The sequence below is a fragment of the Bubalus bubalis genome, chromosome 4 (assembly GCF_019923935.1).
Source record: "Bubalus bubalis isolate 160015118507 breed Murrah chromosome 4, NDDB_SH_1, whole genome shotgun sequence".
NCBI classification, from domain to species: domain Eukaryota; kingdom Metazoa; phylum Chordata; class Mammalia; order Artiodactyla; family Bovidae; genus Bubalus; species Bubalus bubalis.
In genome coordinates, this window is record NC_059160.1 from 70,776,253 (window position 1) to 70,803,834 (window position 27,582).

General features: G+C 38.9%; 1 protein-coding gene across 9 annotated transcripts in view; it reads left to right on the forward strand.

Annotated features, from left to right (window-relative positions):
• The window catches only part of SRGAP1 (SLIT-ROBO Rho GTPase activating protein 1), a 308,204-nt gene that overhangs the window by 208,587 nt on the left and 72,035 nt on the right, over nucleotides 1–27,582 (forward strand). For all 9 annotated transcript variants that reach the window (XM_025283902.3, XM_025283903.3, XM_044942502.2 and 6 more), the window contains 4 exons: nucleotides 1,879–2,061; nucleotides 2,535–2,663; nucleotides 23,457–23,678; nucleotides 25,623–25,724. In XM_025283902.3, coding sequence (XP_025139687.1) covers nucleotides 1,879–2,061; nucleotides 2,535–2,663; nucleotides 23,457–23,678; nucleotides 25,623–25,724 — 636 coding nt within the window. The remainder of the gene's footprint in view (nucleotides 1–1,878; nucleotides 2,062–2,534; nucleotides 2,664–23,456; nucleotides 23,679–25,622; nucleotides 25,725–27,582) is intronic.

The following is a 27,582-nucleotide window of genomic DNA, read 5'->3' on the forward strand; positions in this document are numbered from 1 at the left end:
CCTCTCATTTAAAGATGTAACTGGAACCAAGACCCAAATGGCATGTGGGTTTGCTTCAGGCGGGGAATATAAACAGAGCCAAGCCTAGAAATGCAAGGTTTGTAATAGATTCATTGACCTTGCTGTTTGCCCAGCTGCAGGGTGACTCCCTTTTCATTCCCCAGCTGCTTCCTAATGCTATCTTATTTTTCTTTCAAACTGGAGTAGCCAACCAAACTCCCCCTCTACGGACAGATTTGATAATTAACTAAAAACAGACAACTTTGTAGTTAAACCCAGCTAAGAGAAAAGTTGCCCTGACTTTGTGATTTAATCCACACTTTGTTCTTGTCCAGCAGTGCCTTTGACGTAATTTGCTAGCTTATGATTTTATGAGATTTTATCAGATTTTATGAAAACAAGGAAAGGCTCCTCATTAACTCCAAATTTTACTCTTCAAATAGTCATCTGGAGGATATGCATTAAGTTGAACCCTAAGTGCTGATTTTCTACCTTTTACATGTAACCTACAGAAAAAAAGCAATTGGGTTCCGCCTAAATAAATATATTTATTCTAGTGATGCTTCCAGCCCTCAGACTATTTTAAAGCTCATATTTTGAAATGAGAAAAATCAAGTTCCTTACTTTAAAACATTACATCAATCTCTTGAACACAATTATACCTTAGTTATAAAGTTAGCTCTGGATAACTTACAGTTATTTACAGATGAAATAAAATCTGTTTTATGTGGATGAGAATTTGACATCATTTTTGAGAATGTGCTTGCACTGATTACTTGGTTGCTGAATTTTCAGATATTCTTTGAGACATTAGTTGCATTGGAATCACCATACCTTTAAACTTTTTTTAATTAAAAAAATTTAAATTAGGGTTAATTATATATAATATACATGGGAAGAATACATTACAAAATTTCATCTCCTGTATATTCCTAAATCTATTAAAATGCAAATTACATGTACCATTTCTAAGAGAAGAAATAAGATACACTATATATGAAGGGTTTTCAACACAATTTTATTTATAAAAGGCAAGAAGTGAAATATTCTAAAATGTTCAATAATAGAGAATTGGTATAAGGAAATATTACACAGCTCTTTTAGAGGAATATTTTGTGATATAGAAAAATGTTGATATTTTTAAGTGGAAAAGGATATAGGAGACTAAAAATTATAAATACAGTATGATCCAGATTTTTTTGAAGAAGAAGTGATATATGTCATTTTAAAATGAAGAAGAGTGTGTGTGTGTGTGTGTGTGTGTATTTTTATAGAAAAAAGACTGGATAGCTGTATACCAAAATCATATGCTTTTTTATTTTTTACTTTTTATTTTACTTTTTTTTGTCATGTTTTCTACATTGAACATAAAATATTACTTTGTGCTCATGAAAAGTTTTTTTCCCTAAAACCATATATGAACCTTATATTTATGTTTTATATTTTGACAAGTAGATTTTAAGCAATATAATCCTTTTAGAAAGGGCTATACTTATTTGGAGTTTTTTGTAATTCCGAAGTTTAGCTAAAATTTATCTATGATGGTTTATTCTGCAAATCAATAATTCAGAGGAGATTTTAGAGAAACACTTTTAAGCTTGAGGGAACTTTTTAAGTACACTGAAAGCACACACAAGACCCTGTCAGTCATTTTTTCATCACAGTCTGTTCCTAAATGCCTCTTCCTGGCAGGTGAATTTGCATATTTCTGTTTGCTTTATGTAAAAGGAATAGTATATCTGTTATCTGTTTTACTAACAATCTGGCTTTCCCTCTGCCAGTTGGAAGGTGATATCTTTAACATACACGTCATATAATGGTTTCCATTCCCTAATTTCAGAAAAACATCTTTTAACAATTTGGGTCACATTTTCACAGGTGATGAAAACATACCATATGTATCACGCCGAGAGCATCAGTGCAGAGAGCAAACTGAAGGAGGCTGAGAAACAAGAAGAGAAGCAAATTGGCAGGTCTGGTGATCCAGTCTTCCATATTAGACTGGAAGAAAGACATCAGCGGCGAAGCTCGGTGAAAAAAATTGAAAAAATGAAGGAAAAAGTAAGTAAAACTAGACTGCAGAGCCCTTCTGCCCTCCCTGGAGGTGACAGACCTAGAACAGTGGTGTAACAGCTGATAGACACACGTTGTAAATTACTGTGAAATGACATGCGTTTCCTCCCGTGGGGATGAAAAATGTTTAAGTAACATAAAAATCATGTAATAACAGCTGGACGTTGTTTAGTGGTAAATGCCAAGTATCTAGTACACAATGTAGAGAATTTTGAATATTAACAAAACAGATTTCATTGCAAATGGGCCTGACGCCCAAATACATTGTTGCTATTCTCAGTCACTGGGCAATTCTCATTTATTTAAATCAGATTCAAATTGTACTTTTCTCAAAGGACTTGGAAGGTCATTTGTATATGTAGAATAAATCGTTTAGAGGAATAGAAATTTATGTATGTTTCCCTGTCTGATTTTAAAATGACTACTGTTTTTTCCAATTCCTGGATCTTCTTCATTTCCAGAGACAAGCAAAATATTCGGAAAACAAGCTTAAATCGATTAAGGCACGGAATGAATATCTCCTAACCCTTGAAGCAACCAATGCCTCAGTTTTCAAGTATTATATTCATGATCTTTCAGATTTAATTGATGTAAGTACTTGAAGTTTTTATATTTTTCACATCAAGGTGGAGTTAGCAGTAACCCTATTTCGTTGATTCTAAAATACCATCATTTATTAAAACAATGTTATTTTATGTAATTCTCAGGGGGGAAAATGCTGCAAATTATACTACATAGGATTTGTTATTGTTGTTCGGTCACTAGGTTGTGTCCAACTCTTTGCGACCCCATGTATTGCAGCACACCAGGTTTCCCTGTCCTTTACTATCTCCCAGAGTTTGTTCAAACTCATGTTCATTAAGTCAATGATGATGCTATCCAACCATCTCATCTTCTTTCATCTCCTTCTCCACCTGCCTTCAATCTTTCCCAGCATCAGGGTCTTTTCCAGTGAGTTGGCTCTTCACATCAGGTTGCCAAAGTATTGGAGCTTTAAGCATCATGCCTTCCAATGAATATTCAGGGTTGATTTCCTTTAGGATTGACTGGTTTGATCTCCTTGTATGCACTGCTGCTGCTGCTGCTAAGTTGCTTCAGTCATGACCGACTCTGTGTGACCCCATAGACAGACTCCCCCGTCCCTAGGATTCTCCAGGCAAGAACACTGGAGTGGGTTGCCATTTCCTTCTCCAGTGCATGAAAGTGAAAAGTGAAAGTGAAGTCACTCAGCTGTGTCCAACTCTTAGCGACCCCATGGACTGCAGCCCACCAGGCTCCTCCATCCATGGGATTTTCCAGGCAAGAGTACTGGAGTGGGGTGCCATTACCTTCTCCTTGTATGCACTAAGATACTACAAATTTTTAGATGCATGTGAAACACTGTGCATCCTAAAACCACTGAAAAATAAACCAGGGAGTTCTGTGAAGCTGTCATTATCCAGAAAACTAGCTGGGGTGGGACTCCAGGCATTTTCAAATGATGCAGTAGCACAGCCCTAACTTCATTCATTGATTCAAAATATATTTATTGAGCCCCTACTATTATGAGGTGCTAAGGCTCTGAAAAGCTACAGATGTACAGTTCGTTTTTTTTTTACTTTATTTGGCTGCACTGGGTCTTTTAGTTGCAGCATGCAGAACTCTCAGTTGCAGCATGTGGAATCTAGTTCCCGGACCTGGGATCAAACCCCGGCCCCCTGCATTGGGAGCTCAGAGTCTTAGCCACTGGATCACCAAGAAAGTCCCTAAATGTACACTTCTCACTCCTTGGAATTTAAAGTGGAAAAGCCAGGTGTGAAGCAAATGGCTATGCAAATGAGTGCTTTATGACAGTTGTGATAAATACTGGGAAGCAAATTGAATAAATAGAAACCACTTTTATTATCTAACAGGATATGATATAAAAACACTAATTGGGCTCATTTAGAAACCTGCAAGTAGGAATGGCTACCCACTCCAGGATTCTTGCCTGGAGAATTCCGTGGACAGAGGAACCTAGAGGCCTACAATGGTCACAAAGAGGCAAACACAACTGAGTGACCAACACTTTCACTTTTCAAGTATTTAACGATTATTATATTTGTATAATGTCTACTGCCAACTCGCCCTCAGCATCATTCATCCTTTCAATCAGAAATTGTCCACTGAGGAGCCCAATCATTGTGCTAACACTGTAGGAGATGCAAAGATGAAACAGACAAAAATCCTGTGTCCAAAAACACCAGTATCTGCAAATAAAAGATAAACAGTGATGTGTCATAAGGAAAACAGATAAAGTGATAGAAGTACAGAGTTATCTGCTGGAATTTTACTCATATTCTGCTTTGCAGTGATCGAATTCAGTGATGATAATATAAAATTATTTTCTGTGGCTTATAGTGTGTCATAGTTTAGACATAGTAGGTTAAGGCAACTATTTTTGTAGTGAGTCCACATATTTAGCTGTTATTTATTAAATATTTACTTGACTGCATCAGGTCTTAGTTGCACTTAATTATTTTAAATACAGAAGCTTTAAAAAAAATTTTTTTTTTCTTCTAGCACTCTGATGAAATAATGTTTTTCTGCTAGACTGCTGTTAGTTTTCCTGAATAAAAATATAAAAAAAAATTCTGACCCCTATTTTCAAACTTAGATCTGTAAGGATTCTGCAAAATAGATGGAATATAGAGAACTAATTCTGTGTAACAACTCGGCTTGCTTGTTTTGTTTAGGGCTTATTTTAGTGATTGGAGTATTTGGCTAAACCCAAGCCAATTTAATACGAGGATAAGTTAATCTTGAAAGGAAGTGTGAACGTGTCAGTCCCTCAGTCGTGTCTGACTCTTTGTGACCCTATGGACTGTAGCCCGCCAGGCTCCTCTATCCATGGGATTCTCCAAGGCAAGAATACTGGAGTGGGTTCCCATTCCCTTCTCCAGTGGGTTTTCCCTACCCAGAGATAAAACCCAGGTCTCCTGCATTGCAGGCAGATTCTTTACCATCTCAGCCACCAGGGAAGTCCCTGATCTTGAAAAGTACTTCTTTAATACCTACAAGGTGCTAAGCACTGTTCTTGATAATGGGGATCCAGCAATAAACAAAGCAGAGTCCTCACCTCCATGGTGTTTAGCTGTTTAGGTGTTTAGACAAGCCATAAAAAATGTACACATATATATTACCTGTATGTGATATGTGTGTAATATGGGCATATAGTAAATATTTATATTTAATATGTATATAAATTAATGCTTATTGTAGTACATTGTAGTAGTAACAGTGCCATGTAGAAAAATAAAATAGAGCCATGGGGGTGCTTCTTTTGATGATGTAGTCAGAAAAGCCTGATGTTTCAGCAGAAAAGTGAGCTGCAAGCTTTATTGCCAAGAGGGAAGAAATCCCTCATACAGAAAGACTGGCAAGGCTACAGGTATAGAGTTGGAGGTGTGTTTGGCAAGTTCAAGGTGCTCAAAGAATAGCAAAGGAGACCAGGATGGCTGGAGTGGAGCGAGTGAGGAAAAGATGCTGGGAGAGACGGGATGCAGAAGCCCAATCATTTAGGGGCCTTGGGGCAAGGAAAATAGGTTAGATTTTCTTCTAAGTTTCAACAAGGAAGTGACATCACCTAGTTTACATTTGACTCACTCTGCCTTCTGGGTGGAAAATAGGCTAAGGTGGGTGAGGGGGACAAGTGTGAAAAAAGCAAGCTATATCTAGAGTCTTTTGTGCTTTTCCAGGCTAGAGATGATGCTGGCTTGGACTGGCATGATACTGATAGACCTGTGAGAAGTGTTTGAATTAAAACTGTATTGAAAATAGAACTAACAGAAAATTAGAGTGGTGGGGTGTTTGTTTGTTTGTTTTTTAAAAAGGATAAAAATGACTCCTTGCTCAGGTGTTGAATAACTAGGTTAATGATAATACCCTTTGCTGAGGTGGGGACCCTGGAAAGGAGCAGTGATTCTGCTACATCTATTGATGGTAAGGTTGAGACACCTATGGGGCATCCACATGGAGATGTATGGTAGCATGGTTACTCTTAGGATATATAGGACAAGAAGAGCATGTCAAGTCTATGATGCCATCATGTGTGTAGATATTTACTGACCTCTTCCTATGTGACAGGCACCTCGGTTTCTAAGCATAATGTCATCTGATCATTATAACTTTGTGACGTAAATACTGTTTACTCGGTTTTATAGATTTAGAGAACTGACTGAGGCTTAGCTGCCCTGGGTAACTTCCCGAATGTTACACAGCTATTGTTGGGTTTCAAACTCAGACTTTAACCTCTAGGTTGAAATAATTCTGTTTTAAATAAATAATAGTTAAATATGCCAGCTATTTTCAAATAGCTGAATTTTTTTTAAGGATCAGCCTTAAATTTAAAATGTGAACAGTTCTCAAGTGATACAACTTAAATATGAATTTTAAAAGAAATGATATGAAATTGATATTACTATATTGTCATATTCAAAAGAAACTGAGTACTCTTAGTGAAAATTGTAATTCCTGTTCGTTGACTCACTTTTAAGGTGATCAGAGTGTGACTCTGTACTTTCTAAAGTGGCTGCTTGTTTTCTAGGACTCCAATTTGCATATATAGTGGTAATCCTAAAAATCATTAAGCTTGACCTTTCATGGTGGAAAAGAAACTGATTATAATGCAAAGGCAACTAGAATCTTTTATGCTTTATGAGCCTATTTAGCAAAACGCCTTTTATACTGAGCTCTCTAATAATTATTAGAAGGGTCGTTATTACCTCTAGTGAGAAAAAGTTAAGAAAATATTTTTAATGCACTTTAAAACATTTTGTATGTGAAAGGACACAGAAGATACTAAGTATCTTGATTAGATCAAAGCATTATACATAGTCAAAGAACTCAAGTTGAGACCTTTTTTATACAAGCCTCCAGTCACTCTAGGCTTCTGCTCAAGTCTGCATCTATCTCATAAATATTCTATGATAGATGATGAATTTATATTTAAAAAGTCATATAAATTTTCCATAGAATTTATATTTTAAAGTTAGTCTTCGTATTATAGAAGCAGTACATTATTATAGAAATCTAGGAAATACTATAAGCAAAAATAAAATGATCACATACTTACTGCCCAAAATTGTCATTATTAAAATGTAGACTTTTTCTGTGTCCACGCATACATTTTTAGATCATACAGAGAGTATGAAATCGCATTTTACATACAGCTTTATAACTCACTTTGTCTAGTCAATGATCTCCACCCTTCCATTTCAGAAAATTTCTATCTCATCTAATAACCAGACTACATTCTCATTTGTGACCCCCAAAAATGTTTCTCAGCTGGTATGTTAAGACCAGATCCAATTTAGGATCACACATGGCATCTGTGTGATGTGTCCCTTCAGTCTTTTTATCCAGCCAAGTCCCCCGTTGAGGAGACAGTTGTTGAGGAGACAGTAGTTTCAGCCTCTCAATTTGTGTGATAAGTTGTTGTGATGTTATTTAGCCCATGTCTCTATCCCCTATATTTCCTACAAAGCAAACACACATCCATTGACTTTATGGATTCAAGTTAAGCACTTTGCAACGGAATACATCATGGGTGGTGTTGCTGCATCTTAAGTAGATGTGTAACAACATAACTTTAACCCACCAATAGTAATATTGAAACTGATCAGTAGCTTACGGTGGTATATCTCTGATTCCTCCATCCTATAGTTTAGTTTTTTTTCCTTACAACAGACTATGGGTATTATAAAACCTTTTGAATTTGGACTTTATTAAATTGCTGATGCGCTCAGTTGTGGCCAACTCTTTGCAACCCCATGGTCTGTAGCCTGTCAAGTTCCTCTGTCCATGGAATTTTCCAGGCAAGAATACTGGAGTGGGTTGCCATTTCCTTCTCCAGGGGAATCTACTAATTTGGTACTCAGCAACATCTGAGCAATAATTTACTCTTGGTCAATGAAATGCTTTCTTTTTTTTAAATTTTATTTTATTTTTAAACTTTACAATATTGTATTAGTTTTGCCAAACATCGAAATGAATCCGCCACAGGTATACCCGTGCTCCCCATCCTGAACCCTCCTCCCTCCTCCCTCCCCAATGAAATGCTTTCTTAAGAGCACAAATTGTTGTTCAGTCACTCAGTCATATCCGACTCTTTGCCACCCCATGGCCAGGGAAGCACACCAGGCTTCCCTGTCCTTCACTGTCTCCCAAAGCTTGCTCAAACTCATGTCCATTGAGTCAGTGATGCCATACAATGGTCTCATCCTCTGTCATCCCCTTCTCCTGCCCTCGATCTTTCCCAGCATCAGGGTCCTTTCCAGTGAGTCAGTTCTTCACATCAGGTAGCCAAAGTATTGGAGCTTCAGCTTCAGCCTCAGTTCTTCCAGTGAAAATTCGGATTGATTTCCTTTAGGATTGACTGGTTTGATCTCCTTGCTGTCCAAGGGATTCTCAAGAGTCTCCTCTTGTGCCACAGTTCGAAACCATCAATTCTTCGGTGCTCAGCTTTCTTTGTAATCTAACTCTCACATCTATACAAGACTCCTGGAAAAACCATAGCTTTGACTAGATGGACTTTTGTCAGCAAAAGTCCTTCTACTCTCTGCTTTTTAATATGCTCTATAGGTTTGTCATAGCTTTTCTTCTGAGGAGCAAGCTCCAAAAATCACTGTGGGCAGTGACTGCAGCCATGAAATTAAGATGCTTGCTTCTTCATTTTACTTCAGTCGCTCAGTTTTATCCAACTCTTTGTGACCCTATGGATTGCAGCACACCAGGCTTCCCTGTCCATCACCAACTCCCGGAGTTCACTCAGACTCAACGTCCATCAAGTCAGTGATTCCATCCAACCATCTCATCCTCTGTCATCCCCTTCTCCCACTTTCAGTCTTTCCCAGCATCAGGGTCTTTTCCAATTAGTCAGTTCTTTGCATCAGGTGGCCAAAGTATTGGAGTTTCAGCTTCAACATCAGTCCTTACAATGAATATTCAGGACTGATTTCCTTTAGGATGGACTGGTTGGATCTCCTTTCACCCCAAGGGATTCTCAAGAGTCTTCTCCAACACCACAGTTCAAAAGCATCAATTCTTCTGTGCTCAGCTGTATAGTTCAACTCTCACATCCATACAAGACTACTGGAAACACCATAGCTTTGACTAGGTGAACTTTTGTTGGCAAAGTAATGTCTCTGGTTTTTAATATGCTGTCTAAGTTGGTCATAGCTTTTCTTCCAAGGAGCAAACATCTTTTAATTTCATGGCTTAAGTCACCATCTGCAGTGATTTGGAGCCAAAAAAAATGAAGTCTTTCAGTGTTTCCATTGTTTCCCCATCTACCTGCCATGAAGTGATGGGACCGGATGCCATGATCTTAGCTTGCTCCTTGGGAAAAGTATAAATTAATAATGACAATTTAAGAAAATATTTTCAGATACTTCAGACTATTAACTTATATTTCTTTGTCACCTTATTTTTTTATTATTATTATTTTTTTTTTTACTTTACAATATTGTATTGGTTTTGCCATATATCAACATGCATCCGCCACAGGTGTACACGTGTTCCCCATCCTGAACCCCCCTCCCTCTTCCCTCCCCATACCATCCCTCTGGGTCATCCCAGGGCACCAGCCCCAAGCTTCCTGTAACTTATATATCTTTGTCACCTTATTTAATAGAATCTTCTTTTGTTAATTACTACAAGTCTAAAAACTTTAATAATTCAGCACTTTGATAGTAAATTTCAAGTCTTTCCTATAGACATGGAGGTGATCTAATGTTTTTATTTTAATTTAATAATTCAAATTTTCTCTGTTTTAGTTGAACTTCACCTTTACCTATCAATGTTAATTGATACTGTGTTATCTTTAGGGAGATGGGAAAGGTTTGCACTGGGGGAGGGGGGAGGCAGAGGAATTAAGAAATATCTCTAATGCTTTATTTATTTGAAAGAATGCAGTTGCCCTTTGTTTCCATGGGAAATTGGTTCCAGGACCCCCTGTGGATATCAAGCTCCAAAGATTCTCAAATCCATTGCAGTTATCAGCCCTTCATATCCGTGGGTGTGACACCTACAGATATGGAGAGCCTACTGTGTATGTTTGGCACTTATCTGCAAATGTGGCATGTTTTATATTTGCTGCTGCTCAGTCGCTTCAGTCGTGTCCGACTCTGTGCGACCCCGTAGACGGCAGCCCACCAGGCTCCCCCGTCCCTGGGATTCTCCAGGCAAGAACACTGGAGTGGGTTGCCATTTCCTTCTCCAATGCATGAAAGTGAAAAGTGAAAGTGAAGTCACTCAGTCGTGTCCGACTCTTCACAACCCCACGGACTGCAGCCTTCCAGGCTCCTCTGTCCATGGGATTTTCCAGGCAAGAGTACTGGCGTGGGTTGCCATTGCCTTCTCCGTGTTTTATATTTCAGATCAGATCAGATCAGATCAGTCGCTCAGTCGTGTCCGACTCTTTGCGACCCCATGAATCGCAGCATGCCAGGCCTCCCTGTCCATCACCAACTCCCGGAGTTCGCCCAGACTCACATCCATCGAGTCAGTGATGCCATCCAGCCATCTCATCCTCTGTCGTCCCCTTCTCCTCTTGCCCCCAATCCCTCCCAGCATCAGAGTCTTTTCCAATGAGTCAACTCTTCTCATGAGGTGGCCAAAGTACTGGAGTTTCAGCTTTAGCATCATTCCTTCCAAAGAAATCCCAGGGCTGATCTCCTTCAGAAGGAACTGGTTGGATCTCCTTGCAGTCCAAGGGACTCTAAAGAGGCTTCTCCAACACCACAGTTCAAAAGCATCAATTCTTCGGCACTCAGCCTTCTTCACAGTCCAACTCTCACATCCATACATGACCACAGGAAAAACTATAGCCTTGACTAGATGGACCTTTGTTGGCAAAGTAATGTCTCTGCTTTTGAATATGCTATCTAGGTTGGTCATAACTTTCCTTCCAAGGAGTAAGTGTCTTTTAATTTCATGGCTTCAGTCACTATCTGTAGTGAATTTGGAGCCCAGAAAAATAAAGTCTGACGTTGTTTCCACTGTTTCCCCATCTATTTCCCATGAAGTGATGGGACCGGATGCCATGATCTTCGTTTTCTGAATGTTGAGCTTTAAGCCAACTTTTTCACTCTGCACTTTCACTTTCATCAAGAGGCCTTTGAGTTCCTCTTCACTTTCTGCCATAAGGGTGGTGTCATCTGCATATCTGAGGTTTCTCCCTGCAATCTTGATTCCAGCTTGTGTTTCTTCCAGTCCAGCATTTCTCATGATGTACTCTGCATAAAAGTTAAATAAACAGGGTGACAATATACAGCCTTGACGTACTTCTTTTCCTATTTGGAACCAGTCTGTTGTTCCATGTCCAGTTCTAATTGCAGCTTCCTAACCTGCATACAAATTTCTCAAGAGACAGATCAGGTGGTCTGGTATGCCCATCTCTTTCAGAATTTTCCACAGTTTATTGTGATCCACACAGTCAAAAGCTTTGGCATAGTCAGTAAAGCAGAAATAGATGTTTTTCTGGAACTCTCTTGCTTATTCCATGATCCAGTGGATGTTGGCAATTTGATCTCTGGTTCCTCTGCCTTTTCTAAAACCAGCTTGAACATCAGGAAGTTCACGGTTCACATATTGCTGAAGCCTGGCTTGGAGAATTTTGAGCATTACTTTACTAGCGTGTGAGATGAGTGCAATTGTGCAGTAGTTTGAGCATTCTTTGGCATTGCCTTTTTGGGGGATTGGAATGAAAACTGACCTTTTCCAGTCCTGTGGCCACTGCTGGGTTTTCCAAATTTGCTGGCATATTGAGTGCAGCACTTTCACAGCATCATCTTTCAGGATTTGGATTAGCTCAACTGGAATTCCATCACATCCACTAGCTTTGTTTGTAGTGATGCTTCCTAAGGCCCACTTGACTTCACATTCCAGGATGTCTGGCTCTAGGTCAGTGATCACACCATCATGATTATCTGGGTCGTGAAGATCTTTTTTGTACAGTTCTTCTGTGTATTCTTTCCATCTCTTCTTAATATCTTCTGCTTCTGTTAGGTCCATACCATTTCTCTCCTTTATCGAGCCCATCTTTGCATGAAATGTTCCTTTGGTATCTCTGATTTTCTTGAAGAGATCCCTAGTCTTTCCCATTCTGTTGTTTTCCTCTATTTCTTTGCATTGATTGCTGAAGAAGGCTTTCTTTCTCTTCTTGCTATTCTTTGGAACTCTGCATTCAGATGTTTATATCTTTTCTCCTTTGCTTTTCACTTCTCTTCTTTTCACAGCTATTTTTAAGGCCTCCCCAGACAGCCATTTTGCTTTTTTGCATTTCTTTTCCATGGGGATGGTCTTGATCCCTGTCTCCTGTACAGTGTCACGAACCTCATTCCATAGTTCATCAGGCACTCTATCAGATCTAGGCCCTTAAATCTATTTCTCACTTCCACTGTATAATCATAAGGGATTTGATTTAGGTCATACCTGAATGGTCTAGTGGTTTTCCTATTTTCTTCAATTTAAGTCTGAATTTGGCAATAAGGAGTTCATGGGAAAAAAAAAAGGAGTTCATGGTCTGAGCCACAGTCAGTTCCTGGTCTTGTTTTTGCTGACTGTATAGAGCTTCTCCATCTTTGGCTGCAAAGAATATAATCAATCTGATTTCGGTGTTGACCATCTGGTGATGTCCATGTATAGAGTCTTCTCTTGTGTTGCTGGAAGAGGGTGTTTGTTAAGACCAGTGCATTTTCTTGGCAAAACTCTATTAGTCTTTTCCCTGCTTCATTCTGTATTCCAAGGCCAAATTTGCCTGTTACTCCAGGTGTTTCTTGACTTCCTACTTTTGCATTCCAGTCCCCTATAATGAAAAGGACATCTTTTTTGGGTGTTAGTTCTAAAAGGTCTTGTAGGTCTTCATAGAACCATTCAACCTCAGCTTCTTCAGCGTTACTGGTTGGGGCATAGACTTGGATTACTGTGATATTGAATGGTTTGCCTTGGAAACGAACAGAGATCATTATGTCGTTTTTGAGATTGCATCCAAGTACTGCGTTTCGGACTCTTTTGTTGACCATGATGGCTACTCCATTTCTTCTGAGGGATTCCTGCCCGCAGTAGTAGATATAATGGTCATCTGAGTTAAATTCACCCATTCCAGTCCATTTCAGTTCACTGATTCCTAGAATGTCGACATTCACTCTTGCCATCTCTTGTTTGACCACTTCCAATTTGCCTTGATTCATGCACCTGACATTCCAGGTTCCTATGCAATACTGCTCTTTACAGCCTCGGACCTTGCTTCTATCACCATTCCCATCCACAGCTGGGTATTGTTTTTGCTTTGGCTCCATCCCTTCATTCTTTCTGGAGTTATTTCTCCACTGATCTCCAGTAGCATATTGGGCACCTACTGACCTGGGGAGTTTCTCTTTCAGTATCCTATCATTTTGCCTTTTCATACTGTTCATGGGGTTCTCAAGGCAAGAATACTGAAGTGGTTTGCCATTCCCTTCTCCAGTGGACCACATTCTGTCAGATCTCTCCACCAACACCCACCCATCTTGGGTTGCCCCACGGGCATGGCTTAGTTTCATGGAGTTAGACAAGGCTATGGTCCTAGTGTGATTAGATTGACTAGTTTTCTGTGAGTATGGTTTCAGTGTGTTTGCCCTCTGATGCCCTCTTGCAACACATACCGTCTCACTTGGGTTTCTCTTACCTTGGGCGTTAGAAACAGAAAAAGCAGAGAGTTAGAAAACATCATAAAAACCAGCCTTAAATATTTTAAAGTACACCAATGTACTTGAATTTGCCAGTTTTTAAATTATGATTTATCTTTTTGGACAGAGTTTTAAATAGTCTTCCTTTGTACACCAACTCCCACTGTGTATTATCGGTGATTTCTACTTTTGAGTTTTTTTATCATACAAGAAATTGTATGATATTTGCATTGTGCATATTTACAATGTTTTCACAATCTTGTATAGTTGGCAATTGATAACTAATTTGATAACAATTTTGTTTACTCATCTTTCAGCAACTCTTTTCTCAACTATTTTATCCATTCAGTATTTAATTATAATAAATATAAATGGTACAAATACTGTGAAGTCAGCTCTTGAAAGCCTAGACTAATTGAGCAAAAATATTACCTGGTGGCTCAGATGGTAATGAATCTGAGCAATGAATCTCCTGCAATGCGGGAGACCTGGGTTCGATCGCTGTGTTGGGAAGATCCCCTGGGGGAGGGCATGGCAACCCATTCCAGTATTCTTGCCTGGACAATCCCCATGGACAGAGGAGCCTGGGGTCTACAATCTGTGGGGTCACAAAGAATCAGACACAACTGAGTGACTAAGCATAGCATATTAGAGAGAGTCTATTAGCTGTTCTCTACATGTTCACAGTGCTTTGGCATTTGTCACTATGCTTTAGAGACGGAGTTCACAAACTCTGTAAGGGGTCAAATAGTAAATATTTTAGACTTTGTGAACCTTACAGTCTCCGTGCCTACTGAACTCTAGTGCGGAAGTAGCCACAGATAGTAAGTAAGCACATGGACGTGGTTGTGTTGCAGTCAAACTTCATTAATTATGTCAGGTCATGGGCTGGATTTTGCTCATAGGCCAGTTGGCTGACCTCTGCTTTATAGAATGAACTGAGGGTTAGTTAATCCAGGGGGTCACTTAAGCAGAAGACTGTTAAGATTCCTCTGTCTAGAAAGTTCTAAGTAAATTTTAGTTTGTAGACTTAACAGTATCTTATTTTGGCATCAGTTGGGAAATGAACAAAGTTAATTTTATGGTCAAGTTTTTATTATGTAATTCTAAAAAATTAATACGATTTGCAAGTATTGGGTAAAGGAAATTTAATTGATTTGGGAGTTTAAAGGCATAGAGTAAAATAGATTGTAGTTTCAAAAATAATAGGTTTTGTGTCTGTTATCCTTAAATATCTCCAACATTAAGTGCAGAAGAGACCATAGCTAATTATTCTTTAACAATTAGGATGTATTACAACCAGAAGAAAAACCATACAAGCAGCAAATATTTTTGATTGATGCTAAAATTTTTAAGTGATTGTGATTTGCTAAGAGAAAAGAGAGTACAAGAGTACAAGTCCTAATGCTAGAAATCTCTCATCTGTAATCATGTTCACCACTCTGTATATCTCAAATTCTTAAAACAACTGGTTTTAAGATTGCAGAACTGATAATGTAACCTCTCTCAGTCCAGTTCTACACCCACCCACCCACCCTCAAAAGGCAGTCAGAGAAACAAAATCCTCAACAGTAAGATTCTATTAATGCTTTGTCCCCGAGCACCTGCCCTGTAATAATAAAATATTTGTCATCCTTTCAGTACAGTTTCGCAGTCTCCAGTTACTCCCTATAAAAGTTTGCGATCACTGAAGCTTGAAGGATAAATCTTACTGTTCCAGAATCCCCCTACTCTAGCTAATTTTCTTGGTGGAGACTTCTGTCATGTGTTTTCTTAGCCATTTGTACAGAAGAAGATTGAAATCAGATTATGTATTTTGCATGCCGTGTTTATTTTTATCATTTCTAAATCATCAGCTGTCCTAAAACTTTTATCCTCACACATACATTTAATTAAAAAGCAACTTATTCAGAGTTCAGATTTTCCTTAATTAGTTTGACTTTTCCCCCACTACATAATAGTATTAAGATTTATCTGTGAAAACCTGCCAAATTTTAACATTGCAGTCCCCATTAGGCCTGAACTCTTATTAGGAAAATTATAAAGAGATCATGTTAAATGGGTTAGGCCAGTGTAGTTATCATGTAAATTGATGTATGCATGTTTTTATCCCTTCGTAGAAGAAAGGGTATTTAAAAGCTGAAATGAGTTGGGTGACCGAAGTGGATGGCCTTAAACATTCCTTCCAAGGGAGGTGCCACAGGCCTTTGTTAAAGAATTGCATCCACCTGGTTCCACTGCATCAGAGGCTGCCATTTCTCAGACTCCAGTGCTCGCTTTTCCATCTCAGCTGTACCTCTGAATGTTCAGAGTTGCCTAGGACATGATTCTTGAGTGTTTTTTCTCTTGGTCCCTTGCCTCAATACTATCTTATGGTCCTTATGGTATCTTATTTTTACTACCAGCCTTGATCATCTTTCTGGGCTTCATATTTGCTTATCCACTGCCCCCGGACATCTCTAACCTTGAACGTTTGTCCCTGTTATCATCATCCTTTGCACACATAACTTTTTCTTACTTTACATCTCAGAAAATGATACCACATTCCACTCACTTGCCCAGGCCCAAAACTCAGTTCTCTCATTCCCCACATGTAAAATAATCGTATCATCTCTATGTCCAAAATATCCCAAACCTTGGTATTTCTCACTCCCTGCATTCTCAGTCTCCTAGACAAAGCCTCTTCATCTCTTACCTGACCTTAGGAAAGACATCCAGCTTCACTAAGACCTTCAAATCAGTAGTTCATTCTCTTTCCAAGAAACCAAAGTACTAAAAAAGATAAATCAGACCTGTAACCCCTATTTAAAAACTCTTCATTGGAATAAAATTCAAGCTATTCACCAAGAGCCTATGTGAACTGGCACTGACCTACCACTCCGTGTCATCTCTTGCAGCATTCCTCTTAGTCCCCAAGCTTCAGGCCTTTCTGTTACCCACACACACTCAGTTTTTTTCTTGCCTGGGGCCTTTCTCGTTTTTTTGTCTAGAGCACTCTTTGTTTCAGAGCCTTCCAAGACTGATTCCTTCTTTTCCTTCATGTGGCACCCAGCTGCCCTGTATAGCAGCACCCTTTCCCCCTAGCACTCCCTGTTCCTCTGACTTTTTTCTTCATGGCATGTATAACCTGACCAGTATTTATTGGGACTTGTTTGATTTGTTCTCTCTCCTCTCCTGTGATTTGACTCAGGGTAGTTATAGAGATTTGGCCTGGGGAAAAATGAGTCCAGTACAGCTTCTCTAAAGGAAATGATTGCCCCTATGGGTGGGAGCTGTATTAGGCAGCAAAAGATTTTTCAGCCTACTTCTGGGCTCCAGCATATGCAATCTCAGTTCTCCTTCTCCTGTTTCCTATTTTGTATCCATTCCTATCACACAGATGTGCCATCTTGACCTTTTCCTTGCTAAAGAGAAATTCCGAACAAGTTTTGCTAAATGTTTGGCTGCGGTTGTTAAAGCAAGAACAAAAATTAAATTGTCAGCTCTGGGTTGTCAGGTACCCAGACATGAAAGCAGGTTTGTAAAAGTTGCTTGTAGTTTAGACATCCAGTTCAATCCCACAAGATGCCTCTCTGTCACAGAATGTGTTGGTGGTATCTGGGGTGAAAGCTAGAGGAGAGATTAGTGAAAGACAAAGAAGAACTCAACTTTCTTCATTTGGCATCTACTGTAAAAGCACTGAGCACGTCTATTTCTGGTCTTTGGAAAACTACCCATCATCCTGTGAAAGCTGTGTTTTGCAGTTCAGTTTGCTTGGGTTGCACTATTTTTCAGAGACTCAAAAAACGGGGTAGACCAAGTCCTTACCCAATATCCATGGTTCTGGAATGGTCAAAGCCAAGCGTATTAAAAGGAGTGATGATGTTAAGATAGAATACGTCTGCACGAGTTGCTTCCCTCTCCATTCTCATGACAACCACGTAATTTTGGAGTCACAGGCTGGAGGCTGCTTTGCAAATGACATTGGCCATTACTGTTCAAGCAGCATGTGGGATTTATTTCCCATTAAGTTCCATTATGGTAATCCCGTCTAAGTCCAAACTTCCACCCCACTAGGGTTCCTCATGTCATGGAGTTTATTTCCCCCCCCAAAAAAATTATCTCCCTGAACAGCTATGATCCAGTTACACCTAACATTCTGACGTTATACCCACCAAGTATATACTTCAATTGATCTCTCAACCTTTGGAGTAAGAGAAAGTATTTGTCACAGGCCACAATACCTAAATTTTATCTTCGTTTTTTATCCTATTTGCAACCCTTTTGCCTAAGGCAATTAGCCTTACTGTGGTGATTTAGACTAATGCCTAGGGGAATCTGTCTTGGCAGCTCATAGGATGTGAAAAAAAAAAAAAAAAAAATACACCCTTCAACTTCCAACAGTCTTTCTTCCCCCAGCTTTAATCCATAATTTAATATATCCATTCAGAGGTTTTCATCCATCAAACAACACTATTTTGTTTTCATGAAACATTTTATTGGTTTCTTATGTATTTTCATCATTAAATGCACTTGGGTTATAATTCAACTCTTTGTTCAAAAACTGGCTTTTCATATTGTCATTAATAATTCATAAGCTCCATAGAATTACTTTAGGCCTTTTAACCAAGTATCTCGAATCTTAATATATCCAGTGTCATTTTCGCTTCCAATTTAGAAAAAAAAAATGATTGTGACAGGCCTTGCTGTCTCAGGAGACCTTGAAGAAGAATTTTATTCCTGTTTCTTGTTTCTTTTAAAGTTCAGGATGGTTTAAAAACCTGGAGTGTAGAAGATGCTGCATATTACAAGTAACAAAATCATGCCAGTTACATGACCTCACAGACCAAAAAGTACTGCTAAAGGTCAGAGAAGGAAATTTTCCATCAGAGTTTGTCACAGAAATCTAAGTGTTGTTCTCCAAGTCCCGGAGGCACCCAGGGAGGCCCCTGGGTCAGTTACTAAACCGCATATGCATGCTTCTCCCTAGATTATTAGGAAACCGTATTGAATTCAAAGGTCTCTTACTGGGACCAGACCCACCAGATTTGCCTGGCTGAACTGGATGTAGAAACATGCCCTGGTACTTCTAGAATCTTGACATTTACTCCCCAAAGAAACCACACTTAGAAATTTGAGGAGTGAACTAAATCTGGAAATAATGAAAATTTGGTATGTATTTTTCAGAGCTGTAATTCAAGTAGATAGCTGGAGTTGAATTTCCTTCTTCCTCTTTTTCCTTCGTTCTCCTGTTTTTTCCTTTCTCTTTTATGTTGAAAAGAGACTTGGTTTTTTTGGAGAGGAGGAAAAAACTTTTTTCTCTGGATTGTTTATTTTCTCTCAATATCAATTTTCTAGTAAGTTCCATTGGGATCAGTCCTCATAAAATAAAGCAGCTTGTACAATCTGCTTCATTAAAATCAAGTTGAATCTGATTCTTTTAGAATGGTAGGGTATGTTGAGGCATTAGAATATCTCAAAGAAATGAGGCCATTTTCTTTACAAATTCATGTTTTCCTAAGATGAAGTGTTATTGAAAGAATAATTTTCAGTCCCTCTGATATATATAAAACTGCTACACAGAACCATTATGTATTTTTGAGGAATAAGAGGAATAAAAGAGGACTTTGCTCATCTAAGGCTAGAATTTTTTAATCAACTGAAAATCAGTCTCTATATTTGAGAGCAGCTGATTCCACTGGAAATGTATTAACGCAGAGGCTGATTGTCGCATTTCACAACTGTATTTTACTTTCATTTGTAATTGTGATGTGGCAACTACTGTCTGCTTTTTTACATCAAGAAATTTTTAATCAAGTCGATTCTCTGACCTGGAGAAATGGCACCCCCAAGGACAGAGTTCAAGACCCTTGATTATTTTAGTCCAGTGCTTCTCCAATTTACTGTGTGTATGAATCAACATGTGGATCTTTTTAAACTTTAGATTCTAATTCAGTCTATCAGGGGTGGGCCCAAGAGTCTGCATTTCTAACAAGCTCCAGGCGATGCTAATGCTGCTGGGCCATAGACCACACTTTGAAAAGCAAGACTTTAGAATATGTTTATGTAAAAATTCCAAGTTGAAGCATTCTAAAATTGGAGGGGGAGTATGGAATCGAGTGTGTTAGCATGTCTAAGGACAGGCCATTGATTAAATCCTAGGTCAGGAAGATCCCCTGGAGAAGGGCATGGCAACCCACTCCAGTATTCTTGCCAAGAGAATCCCATGGACAGAGGAGCCTCGTAGCTAACAGTCCATAGGGTCGCAAACAGTCAGATACGACTGAAGCGACTTAACACATCAACAACAAGGACAGGCCAGTGATTAAATCCGTACCTTCATAAAACATGAAACAAGTTGTGTGTTAACTAAGGGTCAAGTACTAACACTCTTTTAGTAACAAACAAATGAACAACTTAGACTTGAATTCCTTGAGAGTGCAGATTATATTTTACTGAGTTCTAGTCCAGTGGTCCCCAGCCTTTTTGGCACCGGGAACCAGTTTCATGGAAGACAAAATTTTTCCACAGACTTGAGCGGGGGATGGTTTCAGGATGATTCAAGCTCAGTATGTTTACTGTGTACTTTTTTCCTGTTATGGTTACATCAGCTCAACCTCAGATCATCAGGCATTAGATCCTGGGGACCCTGTTCTTAATCTTCATATTCCTCCGTTCAGTTCAGTTCAGTCGCTCAGTCGTGTCCGACTGTTTGTGAATTGCAGCACACCAGGCCTCTCTGTCCATCACCAACTGCCGGAGTTCACCTAAACCCATGTCCATCAAGTCCGTGATACCATCCAGCCATCTCATCCTCTGTCGTCCCCTTCTCCTCCTGCCCCCAATCCCTCCCAGCATCAGAGTCTTTTCCAATGAATCAACTCTTCGCATGAGGTGGCCAAAGTACTGGAGTTTCAGCTTTAGCATCAGTCCTTCCAGTGAACACCCAGGACTGATCTTCAGAATGGACTGGTTGAATCTCCTTGCAGTCCAAGAGACTCTCAAGAGTCTTCTCCAACACCACAGCTCAAAAGCATCAATTCTTCAGCACTCAGCTTTCTTCACTGTCCAACTCTCACATCCATATATGACCACTGGAAAAACCATAGCCTTGACTAGCCGGACCTTTGTTGGCAAAGTAATGTCTCTGCTTTTGAATATGCTATCTAGGTTTGTCATAACTTTCCTTCTAAGGAGTAAGCGTCTTTTAATTTCATGGCTGCAATCACCATCTGCAGTGATTTTGGAACCCAAAAAAATAAAGTCAGCCACTGTTTCCACTGTTTCCCCATCTATTTCCCATGAAGTGATGGGACCAGATGCCATGATCTTCGTTTTCTGAATGTTGAGCTTTAAGCCAACTTTTTTACTCTCTTCTTTCACTTTCGTCAAGAGGCTTTTTAGTTCCTCTTCACTTTCTGCCATAATGGTGGTGTCATCTGCATATCTGAGGTTATTGATATTTCTCCTGGCAATCTTGATCCCAGTTTGTGCTTCCTCCAGTCCAGCGTTTCTCATGATGTACTCTGCATAAAAGTTAAAGCCTAGCAAATGCCCAGGAATCTATAGATGGCCAATTAGTGAGCTGAGCTGAATTGAATCAAATTGGCCACCTCATGCAAAGAGTTGACTCATTGGAAAAGACTCGGATGCTGGGAGGGACTGGGGGCAAGAGGAGAAGGGGACGACAGAGGATGAGATGGCTGGATGGCATCACTGACTCGATGGACATGAGTCTGAGTGAACTCCAGGAGTTGGTAATGAACAGGGAGGCCTGGCGTGCTGCGACTCATTGGGTCGCAAAAAATCGGACACAACTGAGCAACTGATCTGATCTGATCTGATCTGAATTGATTGAATTTCATTAGAACTATATAAGGATGATCTGCTTTTGTATATTTAAAACCACTAGTTTTATATTTGTATTGCTTTTATGTACAGATTTAATACTCTGTCAGTAATTTATAATTGACCAATATTCAGACTTGTTTTCATTTTAAAAGTATACCCTTAAAATGCAGCATGAAAAAATAAATATAAATCAAAGGTAGTGAAGATTCAAGAAGCCAAAGCCCTGGTATGCCTAGGAGTATTAAACAAAATTCTATCTCCAGTAAAGGGACTTTGACAATCATTTCTTATTTAAAAATTTTATTCTGGAGATAAGAAAGAAGGCATTCCTGGGGTGTTTAGGCAGCTTCAAACCTGTTCTTCCCATTTCTGAAAGAGTATACTTTAATATTTCTTCAGTAAATTATACAGATATCAAAATGTTACAGTTAGTATGTTTGCATCCTAGAAGGATTTCAGAAAATCACTGTATCAATTTCAGTATACATGAACAAACTTGAATGCTATTTTTTTATTATTTCCTTTCAATATTTGATTTTGCTTCTTGTATTTTTAATAGCTTTATTGAGATATAATTCACATACCCTATAGTTAACTCATTAAAAATCCACAATTGGCTTTTATTATATTCACAGACTTGTGTGTATATTGCCACAAAACAATTTTAGAACATTTTCATTACTCCAAAAAGTCCTGTACTCCTTAGCCATCACTTCCTAATTCCTTTATCACCTAATTTATCTTCTGTCTCTGAGCAACCACTAATTTACTTTCTATTTCTATAAATTTGCCTCTTCTGGACATTCATATAAATGGAGCCATATGATATGTGGTCTCCTGTGACTGGCTTCTTTCACTTAGTATACTATTTCAAGGCTGATCCATGTTATAGCATGTTATCAATACTTCATTCCTTTTCGTGGCTGTATAATATTTCATTTGGAGAAGGAAATGGCAACCCACTTCAGTATTCTTGCCTGGAGAATCCCATGGACAGAAGAGACTTGTATGCTGCCGTCCATAGGGTTAGATAAAGAGTTGGACACAACTGAGCCACTGAACAACGATTTTTCCTTTTGTTTATTTATTTGTTGATGGGCATCTAGGTTATTTCCATTCAGTTAATAATGCTGCTATAAACATTCATGTACAAATTTTTGTGTGAAAGTATATTTGTATTTGTCTTGTGTATATACCTAAGAGTGGAATTGCCAAGTCATATGTTAACTCTGTGTTTATTAACCTTTTGACCTGTCAGACTCTTTTCCAAAGTGGCTGCGATGCTTTACATTCCCATCAGCAATGTATGAGGATCCCAGTTTCTCTACATCCTCCCCAATCCTGTTATTATCTGTCTTTTTGACCATAGCCCTCTTAGTGGTATCTCAGTGTTGTTTTGACTTTCATTTCCCTGATTACTTATCATGTTGAGTGTCTTTTCACATGTTTATTGACCATTTATATATATATTTTTTCTTTTTTGGGAAATAGCTAGCAGATTCATTGCCCATTTCTTAGTAGGGTTGTCTTTTTATTATTGAGTCATCAGAGGTCTTTATATTATCTTGATACCAATTCCTAATCCAACCTAATCTGATAACATAATGAGAAAAATATTTTTCCCATTCTGTGGGTTTTCTTTTAACTTGATAGTGCCCTTTGAAGCAAAGCCTTCAAATATGATGAAACCCAATTTATTTTTTCTTTTGTTGATTGTGTTTTGATACTGATCCAAGAAACCAATGCCAGTTGAAAGGTAATGAAGGGTTTACTCCTAAGAATTTTATAGTTTTCTAGCTGTCACATTTTGGTCTTTGATCCATTTTTAGTTAATTTTTGTATATGATTTCCTTTTATATTTTTAAGTGCTGTGATCTTGGCTACCATGCAAGCCTAAACAGAGCCCTGAGAACATATCTCTCTGCGGAGTATAACCTTGAAACCTCCAGACATGAGGGCTTAGACATTATTGAGAATGCAGTTGACAATTTGGAGCCCAGGAGTGATAAGCAGAGATTCATGGAGATGTACCCTGCTGCGTTCTGTCCACCAATGAAGTTTGAGTTTCAGTCTCATATGGGTGATGAGGTCAGTATTTGAGTATTTTAAAAATAATGAATTGTCTCTAAACATACATTACTCTTTCCCTGCTATATCCAGCAGTTGTAAAAATTCTTAATTGATTTCTCACTCCTGCCTCTGCATGGGGTCTTAGCATAATACTCTGTGATCAGCTGCTATCACTTCTTAAAGCAAGGGTCAAACACTCCAGTGCCTCCAGAGGCCAAAGAGATGGACGTGCAGACTGGCTTGCATGTGAGCACTAAACTGCTGAAGGATAATTAATGAGTTCCTCCTTTCCCTCAAGATATTCAAATATAAGTTTAAAACAAAACATTTTGTTGGCCTAATAGAAGCTATCTGAAGACTTCTTATAATCCTGATTTAAAGATCCCCATAAAAAAAAATAATTACAAATGGCAGGAAAATGAAAGAGAGGAAAAAAGATACAAAACATTTTTTTAAGACTCAAGTTATCTCCAGACTGTTAAAATGAGCATTAGAAACGATGTATTATCTTTAGGTTCTTCATATGAATTTAGCTTTGTCTTATTCTGTGCAAGGAGAGAATCCATTTAAACCATTTATGAGTTACAGTGGTGTATTTATCATCTGTGAACAGGAGGAAACAAGAAAAACCAATTATTGGAGCATGCTATATAGCACTCGGTGTCCCAGCTGTGCAAAACAATACTCATAGATTAAAAACTCAATTTTAGCTTATTGTGGTGACAGTATGTTTTTAAAAATAGATGTTAATTATAATTTCCATGGCAGATTTCTTCTTTAATGCCATAATTTCTTTGGAACACCTAATGTTAAAATGTAAAAGATATGTATGTATGTTACCTGATGTATTTCTAACCTAATTTTATTTTGCCTGATAGAGTGAATTACTTGATTAAAAGTGGTAAGCAGTTTTTATGCCAATAGCGCATGAGCTTTACGGGCGAGTGGCTTATCCCACCCAGAGTTTTGTTTCTAAAACCAGTTGGCTACTGTTCCAATCTTTTGGTTATGGGTGGATATGTTAAACACAGAATGATAAAATGTCACAGGCAAGTGATTTCAGTTGGGTTCAGCGTTTTTACTTTTTTAAAAAGCTATTATTATTCTAATATAGTAAGCCTCTTGCCCTTTTTTTAGAGCGCGTTCTGCCTGTGAGCGATAGTGTCTATGATGTCTTAGAGACTCCATAAAAGGAAACCCTCATCTGCCAAGACCATTTCTGTGACCAGAAAGATGAGAAGAAATTGTTTGTTTCTAATCTGATTCTACTATAATTAAAGGCTCTATTTTTTACCCTAATTGAGATTGTGGCCAAAATATCTTTCTACCAAAGCCTAAGACTGGTGACTTTTTCAGTTTCATGATTTGGCTAATAATTGGCAAGAAAAGCCATGGATGAAAGATACAAAAAATATCACTTTTCTGAGTTTTCAGTGTGCGCCAGGCAGGGCTGTAAGTGCCTTATGAGCATCATCCTGTTTCATCCCCGCCACAACCCTATGGCACAGGTACTCTACTGTCCCCATTTTACAGACAAGGAAACTGAGGTTTAGTAATTTACACAGTCTGACTATAATTGGTAGGCTCTGCCACCTGCCCTGCTTTGCCTGCCTGACCATACGTTTGGATCATCCTTCACACTCTGCCAGGTACTTATTCCACAAGATAGGAGTCAGCATCATAGCTCTGTCTCCAGCAGCTGCCACGTTCTTCAAGGGAGGCTTCCTACAGCTGCTCTCTTCCCAGGCTTATCCAGGCCAAGCAGCTGCATCCCACTCTCGCCACTTACATAACAAGTTCATATTTAACACTGAAGTGTTGAGGTGGCTGTTAAAAGTAAAATATGTAATTGGAATCTTGAGGGGATCCGCGATTCTTGCAGCCTTGACATGGGAGAACCGTGCCTCAGGAGCCTGGCTGCAGGGCGCCCTGTTGTAACTGTGGTCTCTGATTCCCCGATAGGTGTGTCAGGTCAGTGCCCAGCAGCCAGTCCAAGCAGAGCTCATGCTCAGGTACCAACAGCTGCAGTCCCGCCTGGCCACGCTCAAGATCGAGAACGAGGAGGTAAGCATGCTTTCTGCCCCCACAAGTAATCTAATTCCAATGTAAATTGTAAGACGGTTTCACTTGACCTAGGCATTTAACGGTGTAACTGCAATCTCTTCGTCATGTATTTTCAGCTAAAACAGGGTTCCTAAAATACTCCTTATAGAGGATAAATGCAAAGGTTCTGTATTCCACCATGAAAATATTAGTCACTCAGTTATGTCCAACTCTGTGTGACCCCATAGACGGTAGCTCACCAGGCTCTTTTGTCCATGGGATTTCCCAGGCAGGAATACTAGAGTGGGTTACCATTACCTTCTCCAGGGTATCTTCCTGACCCAGGGATCAAACCGGGTCTCCAGCATTACAGGCTACCTCTTTAGCATCTGAGCCACCAGGGAAGACCATAGATGACTACTTTACCAGGGACTCAACTACATCCGCATAACACACCTTTTCTTCTTAAATACTGAAGGTAATTCCCAATAGATTATCAAATCCAACATATGTTTCAAGAATCTACATGAGTATGTGGAAAGAAATGCCTGATATATTAATTTAATCCTAATTTTTAAATTAGTACTTTTTTATGCTTTTTTTTATATCTTTAGATTTTTGATACGGAACATGGCATTACTGATACAATTAGTACAAAGTAGTATTTTAAAATAGTACTTGTGGTAAAACAGTTATCCTCCAATTAAAAATAAAAGTTTAAAAAAAAACTACTTGAATGGGAGTATAAAACTGTTTATTTGCTGACATTAGTGGACTTAAATGGATAGAACATAAAATGTGAATTATAAATACATGTTGAACCAGAAAGCAGTTGTACAATTCAGCTGCCTGTTTCTGAAATTAATTTAATTGAATCCACATTCTCCTTAAATAAAGATAGGAACCAAAATGTTTCTTGTGTTAGTCAAGGTACTCACTTGTAACTTACAGGAACCCAAATCAAACAGTCCAGTCTCACAGCTTACTTATTGGTCAGTGTCCACAGCGGCCTCACTGGTGATTGGATCCTTCATGTGTGTTGGTAGGAAGTCTTTCTCCATGTCCTGTACTGCGAGATCCAGGACCACTTAGTCCCTACAGTTTACCATCTCACCCCTTCCCAACATCCTTGTCTCTGAAGTGGGATCTTCCATTGGCCTGACCTAAGTCATGCATACTTTTGGTTCAACTGTTACATCCAGGGAATAGGTTTCTCTCATTGGCCAGCCTAGTTTTTGTGCCCATTCATAGAACCATTTGATTGACAGCCCCAGCAGAAATACGTATTTCTAGAGGCAAGCAGTTTCCAAAAGGAAGGGATGTAATACAAAAAAGGGAGAAAAAAAAACACAAGAATTTGCCCTTGATAAAATATTCAAAATTCACTTTAGGGCCCCTCTTTTATTTTAATTTCCCTGAGATGTTTTGAACATGTGAATTTGAATATGTGAATGTATATTTGTTTCTGTTAAGAAAGAGGACCATGTCTCTACACCAGAATAGTTTGGGCAAAACCCATTGCAGCCTTTTTTGGCTTCTGTTCTTTCTGAAAGAACCAAACCACCCCTTATTCAAACATGGGTATTTAAGGTGCAGCCAGTGTGATTAAGACTTCAGTCTCTGTGTAAAGTCCCACTAATGAGCTTTTCCAAAGGAGAACTGTTGCTCTCCTTGAGGTGTTTTTAGAGCTTAGGGTTGTGGCTTGGCATCACAAAATCCTCACCTAATAGCAGTTTACTGGGTCCTATTAGGCCTAGGGTTTGTATGCATAGAGACTTCCAATTCCCTGCCCTCCCCCACCCCATGCATATGCTCTGGTGGTTTTATTTGGAAACAGCCTCTAAACTCTAGGAAAACAGTGTGTTATGCACAAGGTCAA